The 13,244-nt window shown below is 33.3% G+C and overlaps 1 protein-coding gene across 1 annotated transcript in view; it reads left to right on the plus strand.

The window, feature by feature from the left end:
* The first annotated feature begins 2,467 nt into the window (after positions 1-2,467).
* The window catches only part of LOC123713450 (toll-like receptor 6), a 105,269-nt gene continuing 94,492 nt past the window's right edge, over positions 2,468-13,244 (plus strand). The window contains exon 1 of the mRNA XM_045667118.1: positions 2,468-6,722. Within this exon, the coding sequence (XP_045523074.1) occupies positions 2,854-6,705 (3,852 nt within the window). The 5' untranslated portion in view covers positions 2,468-2,853 and the 3' untranslated portion in view covers positions 6,706-6,722. The remainder of the gene's footprint in view (positions 6,723-13,244) is intronic.

Genomic DNA, 13,244 nt, shown 5'->3' on the forward strand with positions numbered 1-13,244 from the left:
TCTGGTCTAGTGACAGTTAAATGCGCGTTAATAGAATATTACTTAAGCAATTTTAAGAGTAAGAAATAAAATAAGAACGGCCTTAAATCATATATAGGACCCTAAGATAACCTTGAGGCAAAGTTGAGCGAAGAGATCGATCATTTTTCATTTTTACAGCTGACAGTATGATAAGTAAAACACTTCAACGTAATAACTTTAACACTTAGCCGCCGTAATAAATGTTCTTCGTGTAAAATAAAAATGTGGTGAATTTTCGCAATGAATTATCATTTTGTTTTTTGAATTATCATTTATAATATTTTCGTCTTTTTGTTCTTTGATCTATTATTGTATTACACGATAAAACAGCTATAGTACTATTGTTAAATATAAGATGTTATACGTTGTTAGTTTGCTTCCTGCTTGATTGGATTCGAACGCAATTATAAAGAAAGTCTTTCCTGCACATAATAATTTTCAATAATAGATCGTAATTTGTCAGTCACATGACCCATATTGATGGTCTCGAGGTGTTGAGGGAAACTGTAGGCATATATTTTGATTTTGAAATTCAATTTTAAATAAGTTTTACAAAAAAAATATGTTCAAATGTATATCTCCTAAAGGTATAATGGTCTGGTCTAGATGATGACATTTAGTACATTCCTTTAAGAGCGGAACATCCAAAATTATGTAAGGATTTAAAACACTTACGTTGATCAATTAGTGCAGACAATTAACTTTATACATAACTTATTTTAAAATTTTGTACTTTACGCATAACGTTGAAATGAATTTTCTTTATATACATAGACAATCAAATGTTATATAATCAATACTCAGGTGTGCCTCAAAATAAATTAAATGCGAATAATATTTGAATGCTCTGAGATCATTAGCATAAATTACGTATATAAAAATGACATTGACAATACAAATGAAAGCTCTTAGGAAAGCTTATTATATTTTGACAGCTTTTTATGCGTTCATATATTTATTGAATTACGTGTGCGAAGATACATTCCGTTTACATTTACAATTATTCTGTATTTTTATCTGGATAGCTACTGATACGACACACCGTTAATAAGCTATCATTGCAGGCAATCTATGCAGTAAAAAATCTAGGAACTAGTAATCGAGACGCGTGTTAAAAATATTCATTCTAAAATATCAGGCTTCTCTGTCATCCAAAATTATATATTATTAATTATCTTTCCTGGTTAAACACCATGTACATTCACAAAGCCTTACAGGAAATTTCCACTAGGTTAAAGCCTCATAGATTTTACATACGGGAATTTGTTATCATATTTTCATTTAACAGACAGAAAAATCTTTGATTCACAGTCTGGGAACGAATGCACGACCTTAGTGTCAGAGAGCTGCGCTTGGCTCAATACAGCCTTAAATGTCATCAAAAAACACCGACTTATTCAGTATTCATAGTCAACTTAACTAAAAGGATTAAAATGATTTCCTGACAGCGGGTGTGGTCCGCCAACCGTGAAAACCTTTGTTACCTTAAGCCTTTAATACTTTTATACCATAGTTGCTTTTTAATTTCGCCATTTGTAGTTTAAAAGGGTTGATTTTTAATCTCACTTTCCTTGAGTTGAAAGCGTTATACTCTTTGTTGCGTTCATGGTTCTGTGCATCTGGTGTATAATTCGTTTGGATATCTAAGAAATTCTTTAATGGAAATAGAAATGGTTTATGAGATTTATACAAAATCCTATTACTTGGGATGACATTTTTGATAAAAAGCGCTTGTAAGATTATAAGTTTTAAGAAGTAACTTAGTTCTGGAAGGTTACATTTTTAACCGATTTCAAATAAACAAAACAAAATTACCAATTCGAGGTGTTATCTTTTTTTTATGTATACTCCAGCATAGCACCATCCGTACACCAATCTCAATAATCGAGTTGCAAATGATTAGGGACAGTTTATAGATATTACGACTTATTCAAAATATATTGATATGATTCATATAAATAAATTCACAATAATATAATATATTTTATAATTTTAGTACATTCAATTCAATTTTAATAATCCCTTAATATGTTTTAGCTTTTATTTATTTGACCTTAGACGCAAAATTGATTGATCGATTGGATTGATTTGATCAAATTTCTAATTATTAAGTTACTTAGTTTATATATAGTAACATTATGTTTAAAATTTTTGAAAGTTATCTATATAAAGATACGCAACACTTCTTTAGAATTATACCTTAATTCCATTGTTTTCTCAAGGTCCCAAAGCAGCTAAGTTCTAGTTTCTACATTCATTCAAGCTTGACTACGCGCAACCTATCCTCAAAGCCCAGTAAAAAATAATTTATTGTAATAAGTCCTCGTGAACATTCGCTACCATTCGGCCGATCTCACCCCTCACCCCTCCCCCGGAACGTATACTCAACGACTGCAATGCCTCTAGAGTCTACGAGCATTCAGTTAACTCCCAGCAGTGTCGGGGTACGGTCGCGCCACTCGATGCTGTGATTTAACGCGAGCATTCTGTAAAACACGACTGTCGTTACGTACTCTGTTTACAGACTTTAAAAATTTGTACCGTTAACTTCGTTTTATAATAAAACGATACGTACATGTTATTTTAAATTGTTTTCGATATTAAATTATCCTGGACGTCTATAGTGAAATATGGAATTTGTGAATCAAGTTAGTCAGTGTTCCAGTGCAATTACAAGGACTCCTTATTAAATTAGAACCGATTGGATTATAAATTGATGGATACTTCACATCCGGCAAGGGGACACAGTCAACTAATGCCGACGGAAAAAACATGACACTACGTTTTCTCTCAGTTGATTTTCTTCTATCTTGATGATTGATTTTGATCACTATGGCTTTTCAAGAAATATACTTCAAGAATTCAGTCGTCGCCTACATAATATTTTTATTTATTTTGAGGTTAAATGTCGCCGATCAGAGTGCATTTCCGCTGAAATATGAAGCTCCTGATGATTGTCAATGGTGGCTAAAGGGTCCCAACGACGCCCATGAAGTGTCCCTTACGTGTAAATTACGGACAATTAACAGTGAATTCGATACAACCAACTTTAGTGTCATCCCTTCTGAGCACACAACTTCGCTCAGAATTGAGTGTAACGAAGAGATTATGTACAAAAGCTCTCTCGATGATCGTAGTTTTGCGCATCTAGTGAAGTTACGTGAACTTATATTGGACAATTGTAAAATTGGACGATGGCCTCCGGGTGTGCTCTCTGGACTGAGAGATCTTCGAAATCTTACAGTAAGAACAAAAAATACCGAATGGAGTGCAATGAGTTTAGAAATAGCGTCAGAAAGCTTTACAGCCGTGCGTCAATTAGAAAAACTGGATTTAAGTTTTAACAACATCTGGTCGTTTCCTGAAAATTTGTTTTGCCCATTAACGAATTTAGTTTATCTAAACGTTTCCTCAAATAGACTCCAGGATGTCAGTGATTTGGGATTCAGAGAAAGGGCAATGCATCAAGCTTTAATTAGTGAACACGAGGGACCACCGCCATCGGCATTGACTCCTCATGCATCGTGCTCCTTAGATATTGAAGTGTTAGATGCTTCCTATAATCACTTTGTGTTAATGCCCGAAAATGGATTTCATGCCTTACGCAGATTAAAGGAACTGCACATTCATGATAATGAAATATCGATGGTGGCTGACAAAGCGTTAGCGGGACTTAAACAGTTACAAATAATAGATCTCTCCAACAATAAAATTGTGGCCCTCCCTCAAGACCTTTTCAAAGATTGTAGGCCGGTGATAAAAGAAATATATCTACAAAATAATTCAATAAGTGTGCTTTCTCCTACACTATTCGCCAACCTTGATCAGTTATTGGCGCTAGATTTATCAAATAATCACCTCACGAGTACGTGGATTAATGAAAACACTTTCGCTGGTCTTATAAGAATGGTACTACTTAATTTATCTAACAACCGACTAACAAAACTAGATCCAAAAATCTTCAAGGACTTGTATACACTACAGATATTAAATGTCCAGCGTAATATGCTAGAGAGTATTGCTGCAGATACATTCGCTCCCATGAATAATCTACATACCCTGATTTTGTCATATAATAAGATATCACATATTGATGCCTACGCACTGAATGGTCTGTACGTATTATCTTTATTATCCATTGATAATAATCGTCTTGAAGAATTACATCCGGAAGCGTTTAGAAACACTTCTTCTTTACAAGACCTCAATTTAAATAGTAATCGATTGAAAAAAGTGCCTACAGCGCTGAGAAACATGCGCTTATTACGAACTCTCGACCTTGGTGAAAATCAAATTACCTCATTGGAAGAACCTGGGTTTGTTGGATTGCATAACGTATACGGACTACGTCTGATTGGAAATAAGATAGAAAACATAAGTAAGGATGTATTTAGCGATTTACCATCTTTGCAAATTTTAAATCTAGCGCGTAATAAATTACGCTTTATAGATATGAGTGCATTTGAAAATTTAAAGACGTTACAAGCAATCAGATTAGATGCCAACCAGATTACAGACGTCCAAGGGCTTTTTGTAAATATTCCCTCTCTATTGTGGTTAAACGTCTCGGATAACAAAATAGACTGGTTTGATTACTCTGTCATTCCGACGGGACTTCAATGGCTGGATCTCCATAGTAACAATATTAAAGAATTGGGAAATAACTACCGCTTAGATAAGGAATTACGATTACAGACATTAGATGCTAGCTTCAACAAAATGACAAAAATATTTACCTACTCTATTCCCAGTAGTATCGAGCTCCTCTTCTTGAACGATAATCAAATTACACAAGTTGAGGCTCAAACTTTCGTTGGGAAAACCAATTTAACGAGAGTCGATTTGTATGCAAATCAGATCACTAGTATGGATCTCAATGCGCTTCGCCTAACTCCAGTTGATCCGGGGAGGCCTCTGCCCGAATTTTATATTGGTGGAAATCCTTTTCAGTGTGATTGTACTATGGAGTGGTTACAACGTATAAATAAACTAGATCACCTCCGACAACACCCTAGAGTAATGGACCTGGAAAGTATTTATTGCAAACTGTTATATAATCGCGAAAGGACCTATATACCTCTAGTGGAAGCTGAGTCATCGCAGTTTTTGTGTACATATAAAACACATTGTTTTACGTTATGTCATTGTTGTGATTTTGACGCGTGTGATTGTGAAATGACGTGCCCATCGAACTGTACCTGTTATCATGACCAACCGTGGTCGGCAAATATAGTAGACTGTTCAGCTGCTGGGTATTCTGAAATACCTAACAGTATACCCATGGACGCTACGGAACTGTATCTAGACGGTAATAACTTTGGCAGCTTAACAAGCCACGCTTTTATAGGTCGTAAGAATTTAAAAATATTGTACGCAAATAACTCGAATATTGACGCTCTGTATAATAATACATTTAGTGGACTAAAACGCTTGACTGTATTGCATTTAGAAAAGAACAACATAAAGGAGCTGTTAGGATTTGAATTATCGCCCTTAGAGAATTTACGGGAATTGCATCTCCAAGACAATAAAATACATTATATCGATAATCGAACGTTCATCGAACTTATGCATTTAGAAGTTTTACGGCTCGAGGGAAACAACATTTATAGCTTCGCCGTGTGGCAATTCACGATGAATCCATATTTGGTAGAGATAAGTCTTTCACGCAATCCCTGGTCCTGTGATTGTCTATACATACATAAATTCCGAAATTGGTTTCGAAATAATCTCGGTAAAGTTGAAGATGCCAAGAAAATTACCTGTATCTTTGACAATATTACTAACGCAGTTGGACCTCACATGTCCGACTTTAACTCAACGATTTGTACAAGTCACGTCGGTGGAGTTTCATCGATTATCGAGAACCAAGTAATAAATGATTACCTACCATTATTGTTGATATCACTATGTGTATTTGTGATAAGCTCTGTCCTCATATGCGGCGTATTTTACTGGAGACGTGAATTGAGAGTATGGATATATTACCATTGTGGATTTAGAATGTGCTATAAAAGCACATCGTTCGATGACGAAGCTGATAAAGACAGATTATTTGACGCCTACATAAGTTATAGCGTGAAAGACGAGGCCTTTGTAGCTCAAATGCTTGCTCCGGGCTTAGAATCTACAGATCCTAGTTTTCGGTTGTGTTTACACTACCGCGACTTCAACGCGTCGGCCTACGTAGCAGACACAATTATCGAGGCCGTTGAATCCTCGAAACGAACAATTATAGTGTTATCTAAAAACTTTATAAATAACGAATGGTGTAGATTCGAGTTTAAAACGGCTCTCCATGAAGTATTAAAAGAAAGGCGAAGAAGACTGATAATAATATTGTTAGGTGATTTACCGAATAGAGACATTGATCCCGAGTTGAGGTTGTGTTTAAAAGCGAATACGTGTATAGAGTGGGGTGATAGACAGTTTTGGCAAAAGTTAAGGTTCGCAATGCCGGACTTGCGGAAGTGTCAATATCACCGATCGACGGTGAATATTTACGCGTCGGTGTCACCTCTGGGGGCAGGGCGGGCGCCGGCGCCGCCCCCGCCCCCGCCGCCTGGCAAGCTGCCCCCCTTGCTGGGTGATGGCCTGGCGGACCGGCTCGCTGTCTCCACGAGCGTCCATGCGCGTGACGCACACCCCCACCGCATACCGCCGCACGCGCAGCTGTGGGCGTAGCGTATGCTTCAACGCAGGTAATTTACATACGCTTAAGCGTTTTTAGTCCAAAACAGTGATAATTATAATAAGTAGATTAAGTAACCTGCATTTATTTGTACATGTATGATTTGTAAATAATTTATTTTATATGGATGAATTTCCTAATTTCTGCGATAGTAATTTTAAGTTCAACTTTTTATTGTAAATAGAATACGTTCAATTCAGTCTATAAATTAATTCTATTAAATTATTAAATGCCAAAGTTTAAAACTTATCATGTACCTTCAAACGCATTTAAAATATATTAATTTTATGTTTATAATCTATTCACAAAAGACTGTAAATAATTTCTTTATGTTTTATTTGTATTTTTTGTAAATAATGAGTCCGGATGAGAAGAGAAAAGTCGAAATATATATTATGAATTTTATTTGTTTTTGTTTCATTTCTTTTTGCACTATTTTATTAAAAAGAACATTGAAGAAGTGACAGATTATGAGCAAAATCTATAATGCATACGAATTAATAATTAAGGAATTTGCCAAGATTGTAATATTACAATAAAATATATTCTTCAATCACACTTATCTCAAGTAGACAATGAACATTCAACAAATTTGAAATAACGTCCATTACACAAATACAACACACAGTTCCGATAATCTTTCCCGAGCTATCCCAATTAGATTTAGCAAACCCTTCAAACAAAATTAATTTATCAAAGTAGATTGATAACATTAATCACTTCGAAAACTTTTCTCTGAAATAATAGGATCTAACGTCAAGATGGAGGGCAAATGTTTATAATTTTATAGTATTTCAGTGCCTTTTCATTAAGCAATACAAAATATATTACCACAGAAATAAAAATCTTAATTTTAAGTAAGATTCAGAAACGAGATAACGTAAACTGTGACTCCCGTAAATCAAATGTCAATTCGTTTATAACATAGGTAGGGAATTTTCTTAATAACACTGTAAGCGACTATTAAATAAATAAAAGAAATATTTGAGGTCACCACCATTTTTACATCACTTTTCACATCATGTTCTAAGTTGTTGTTGCTTTTATTTCAAGAAAATGCTAGCAATGTACTTTATATTGAAAAAGATCGCAAATACGTTGTTTTGATGCATGTAAACATCATACAGTCGACTGAACTTTCCTGTTAAAATTGATTAGTACTACTAAGTTGAAGCTAGACTTACGATTCATGAAGTGTAATTGTAAGCACTAAAAGCACCCTTAAATTTTAAGTTGCCTGCTACCAAAACTAATATAAACAATTTAGTTACAAAATACGAACAAATATGACAAGTTGTCTTAATTTTCTTGTTATAATCGTATAATTGAATAGTATAAAATACTAATTAACTGCATAGTGATAGTTAAGGTCTACCAAAACACGGACAGATGCAGAAAAAAAGTGAATCTTCAATTTACGATTCCGTTCATAATCAAATGTAAAAAGCAATCGTTGTCAAACTCTAATTAAGAAAAATTGTAAAATATTTTATGGTATATTTCTTGTAATTAAATAAAATGGAAACATAAAAATCACTTTGATTACAGTTTAACGTACTAAGAAAATAAATGAAATTAATTACTGGGGATATCATAAGTGTCCTATGTTTTTATTTTTGAACGTAACGTAACGAGCAACAAAAATCCATACGGCATGTGACAGTCAGTGTAAACTTGGCTTGTACAATTAAAAACACACAACTCAAATCTCCATTATCTATTTTGGACAAATCAAAACGAAATCAACATTGGTTATTCGGCGCTAGGACCCATATCAAAACGACAGTCGGGGTCAGCTGAGAAATAATGGGGAAACTTGTTTTTACGGTCGAGCTAAGGGATATGTCACGTGATATTATCAGTTCGTATTTATGTTTGTGTATAGAGATTAAAATTGTTTGGATCTTGTTAGTTTCTTGGTAATGGCCGAATCGTTAGGATTCGTTAATAGCTCTTGTACTTTTAGTTGGTTAATTCTTTATTTTAATTCTTAATTCTAAAGGAATACAATATTATTTATTTATTTATTCAATGACTCATTACAAATATATATAAAATAATAGAAGGGTCTTTCACAGATAAGTATATTATATAAGTAAGACTCAACTAAAATATAAACAGCAATTTAGAATACATACATAAATACATGACAATTATAACAAGATTTTAAATTTCGCTCAAAATCGGAATAATAATAATAATAAAATCGTTTATTTGCTAAGATAGTGGTACAATCGATCCACAAGTAACTATAAAAATCCGCACAATCAGCCATTTATAAATAGGCATGCAAATGTCATATTATTTTTTATAAGGAGCACGCTAATATAAAATAATAAACCTTATCATGGATATTTCGTGAACGTTCTGTGACACGAAAAACATTTTATTTGGCTATAATCGTAGGACAAAGACTTACTTGACTTGACATAAGTGATAAAGTATACTTACATATCCAATTCTCAAAAAGCCGGCAACGCGAGACCTCTGGCATTGAGAGTGGCCATGGGCGGCGGAATCTCCAGGTGAGCCTCCTGCCCGTTTACCCTAGCCCCTGTTCTATAAAAAGAACATGTAGATAAAACCAAGTTCGTAAACATTGATCTACAATGGGGATATTAACATTTAATTAACATTTATTAAAATTAAATAAGGATAAACAAATTAAAATTATGTATTTATCCATTTTTGAAACAAAATTTTCAGAAATCCCAATAGTTCGACAACTTGTATTAGTTTTAAATTAATCCCTGTTGGATAGACCTTTATTAACAGTTATGTTAGATCAGAAATTCCAAAACAAATTGTAACATGGAATATTTAGGCAACTCAATTAATATTGCTTGGCTTTTGGATTAATTAATGACTATTTAAGACTAAAGTATATATATAAATTTGCGTTTATATATATAGAAGTATCATTTAAATAGAATCGCATAAATAAAAGACAATATTAAAAAAAATACGGGAGTTTGTTTAGCCAACCAATGGCTGCTATATAGTTAGACCGTTTCTTTATTGAATTAGTATGACATCTTATTGATTAAATTATTATGCAGGCTGCCTTAATAGGTGATATACTTTATGCATTCTATTATTTTTATTAAATACATTTAGTTTTTTTAAATAGATTATAACCCTTTGACCTATGTAAGTTTAATTTGCTATATTTGTTTTAAAATAAGTATCGTTTGCCATTTTGTATGATGATTTTTTAAAAGGGAGTTTTTTATTCCGGCTTTTTCTATCGGCCTACACCCTCTGTCTTCTTTGCCGATGAGTAGGTATGTCTGCGATACAAATTTAATGACGTGGAATAATTGATACCTGTATCTTATATTCAATAATAAACATATTTTATTGAAGTGAAACTTCGTTATCGGCGTTGGAAACTTTTTTTTCACACGGACGTCACATTTTTCGGTTACGCGCCATTATTTTCTTGTCCCTACCACGGTTGATTTGAAGAGATTCGAGGCCATTAATAACAACAATATATAATAACGATAATAATGATAGTAATAATTCTATTACAATTAATGAAATTCTGTAGTAAACTTAGTAGTAATAAGGTAAAATGAATGAATTACATTATTTGTACTCATGTTTATGATAATAAAAGCCTTTTGTGAAACTTTAACTTTATGTAAAGTTGCATGTAGTAGATCATTTTTCGAAAAATAAATTCATAAAGGAGTGAATCTGCACACATTTTTTTTATTATAAGTATTACACCATTTCAATTTTAATAAATCTTAGATGATATGTATCATTTAGAGTTCACCTAACTTGAACAGTTTTTTAAAACTAATATTATACTAATAATATCGAAATAGATGAATAAAATGTGAAGGAGCTTCTATGAAAATACAAAATCAATTCCCGCTGCATAAAACTCATCCACCGTTTTGTCGATAGAGCTCTCATTAAAACGTCCTTAAGCATATTACTTTAAAACGGGAGGCCCAACAATGAAGCCATCTGGAAAATGCCATATGGTGCCACAAAAGACGTATGCGCAATTTAATAGCATCCTAGTCTCAAAGCAGTGCCGATTCAATGCCGTCTCCAAATACGAACATTATACGGAAAAAATGCGTATTGTCATTCGATAAGCCTTTACGAAGATGTCACCAAAAGAGATCAGCTTTCGCCTAGGCAACGGTATGGGGTTTGCGTAACTCAATATAAATGTTATTGCGTTATACCGTTCAAAACCCTATACGTTATGATTTAGGGGTGATTATTGCGTTCATAAGTCAAACATTCCAGCCGCAGACCGCAAAACAAGGACAATCGGGGACAAAAGCGACAGATAATGTGCCGTCCCTTAATCACATGCACCGTTGCTCTTGAAAATATTTTGTAGTAATGGAGAATCATTGAACGCATTACGATTCTATTTGCGGATGGGCTTAAATCGAATTTGTTGATATAACGATAGTCTAAATCGGGACAAAGAATGTTGTCGAACACGGATCGCTGGTAATTTAGGGATTACGTTACTCCCCGTTATTTGTGACTGTCGCACAAGGCCTGACCTACGTTCTGATATGCATTCCATGTTGAATGTACCTGATACATTAGCTTGGTATGATTTCCGATCTACTTCATTTAGTGCCGCTCCATTACTGGAGGTTAGCCGTGAGTCTCTTGTAATAAATAAATAAATAAATAATTTTCATAAATGTGTGTCCTGTCCTGTGCCAGATGCAGCAACTCTTCCGGAGTCGCAATACACGTAACGCCTAATGTTAACTATATGTAAACGTATATCAAGACAGAATACTTGGTCTAAATAATTGTTGTTTTAGTTTAGTACAATAAGTCATTAATACATAAGAAACATTAATAGTATAGTGTCTACAAAAGTAATAAATAAAGCCTTAAATCTGATAACAAAATTCCTGCAACTTTGAATAGAAGACCCGATCATATCAGTCCTATATATATCCAAATAATTAACATCTAGATAGTATGTCTATTTATTCCTACCCCAAGAATGTTTGGTAAATTTTAGGCAACTCTAAATAGCTTTATACTCCCGTCATTAGACTCGGGGCGGGTTCATGAACAAATAGTTGTATGTCATTTTACCTTCCTTTCTCCAATAAATCTCTTCTCTAATTAAACAATCTGACGTAAATCATTCTACGAATTAATTAAAGAAGTATTTACACCGTTTTCTTCTTATTTATACAATTTTAATGGCTTCATTACTAGAGACGTTTCGATACATAAATATAAATAGTATGTACGCTAATTAATCATTTTTGTGGTATATACGGATCTTGTATGGTATAGTTATCCAGGGCATCACATAGAAAGGATGTATCCTTATGTGTATGTAGCCTTAACTTCATGAATTTATATTTATTATATTAAGCGGATTTATGATACAAAGAATGATCGTAAAAAACGATTATATTGATGTCAACTAGTTTATGGTTACTTAGATTTTTACAGATTCGATTTGAGTATAATTTCCTGCATATCCGATTTGCTATATAATTTTTAAAATATTGAAATATCGCCACAGCTCACAGTTTTTAATACTTTTAGATTATTTTGACATGACAACATTATATATTATAATTTATAATTATCTGTTTCTACATTTAACGTAATATTATGTAAAACGCGATTATAAAACATTAACATTACATTTTGATTTTTAACAACGGTAACACTAATTAAATATTGAGGAAGCCGTCATAATTTACAATAAGCCCATGCTTAAACCGAGTTATGAAATTTTAATCAAAAACCTTACCCCTCGTGTATTGTAATGTAGCGAATACTTCAACAAAACAATTTTTAATACATAGTTCTTTTATGTTTTCTCCTGATTCTTTTTGGTAGTGTATGTAACTATAAAAACTATATTATTCTTTATTTGAGTTAATTAAATAATTAGTTCAAAAAACCAGTTTTGGTAGTTACATTGTATCTCTGCAAAATATCTTAGTCTCGACTATCTGTATTTTTTTCTTTTTAATTCTTCAATAGTAAAGAAAATAACTTCAATGTATTGCCATATCAAAAAAATACTTAGACGTACCAGTGACAACACAACTGATTCGACTTAAAATCTGGGTACATATAAGTTCCGGAAAATTTTAGGTCAAAACTTAGTACGTATGCTTGAAAGCCTAAATCATATACATATTCATACTGCTAACTACCCTTTTGTAGTTGGTTATAATCACATCATCGTGGCTGTATCGCTTATTACCAAAAAACACGAAATGCTCACATTGAGTCAACATTCCCGAAATAGTGCGTCAGTTTCAGTAGCTGTCGCGTTGACACGTATTCAATCATTAGGGACGAAGTCAGCGCCCATAAAAAACACCCCACCAAGAAATTCATTAATTTAAGTTTGTCATACGCCACTAATTTGTAAAATTTACAGCTACTAATGTCGTCTCTTCCGGCTACATATCACACTAATATTAAAGTTTTATTGGCTTCAGTACCTGCGAACATATTTATGTGTCAGTTAACAACCATTTTAGCTGGAAAAATCATC

Source organism: Pieris brassicae, chromosome 8, assembly GCF_905147105.1.
Source record: "Pieris brassicae chromosome 8, ilPieBrab1.1, whole genome shotgun sequence".
Lineage (NCBI taxonomy): Eukaryota > Metazoa > Arthropoda > Insecta > Lepidoptera > Pieridae > Pieris > Pieris brassicae.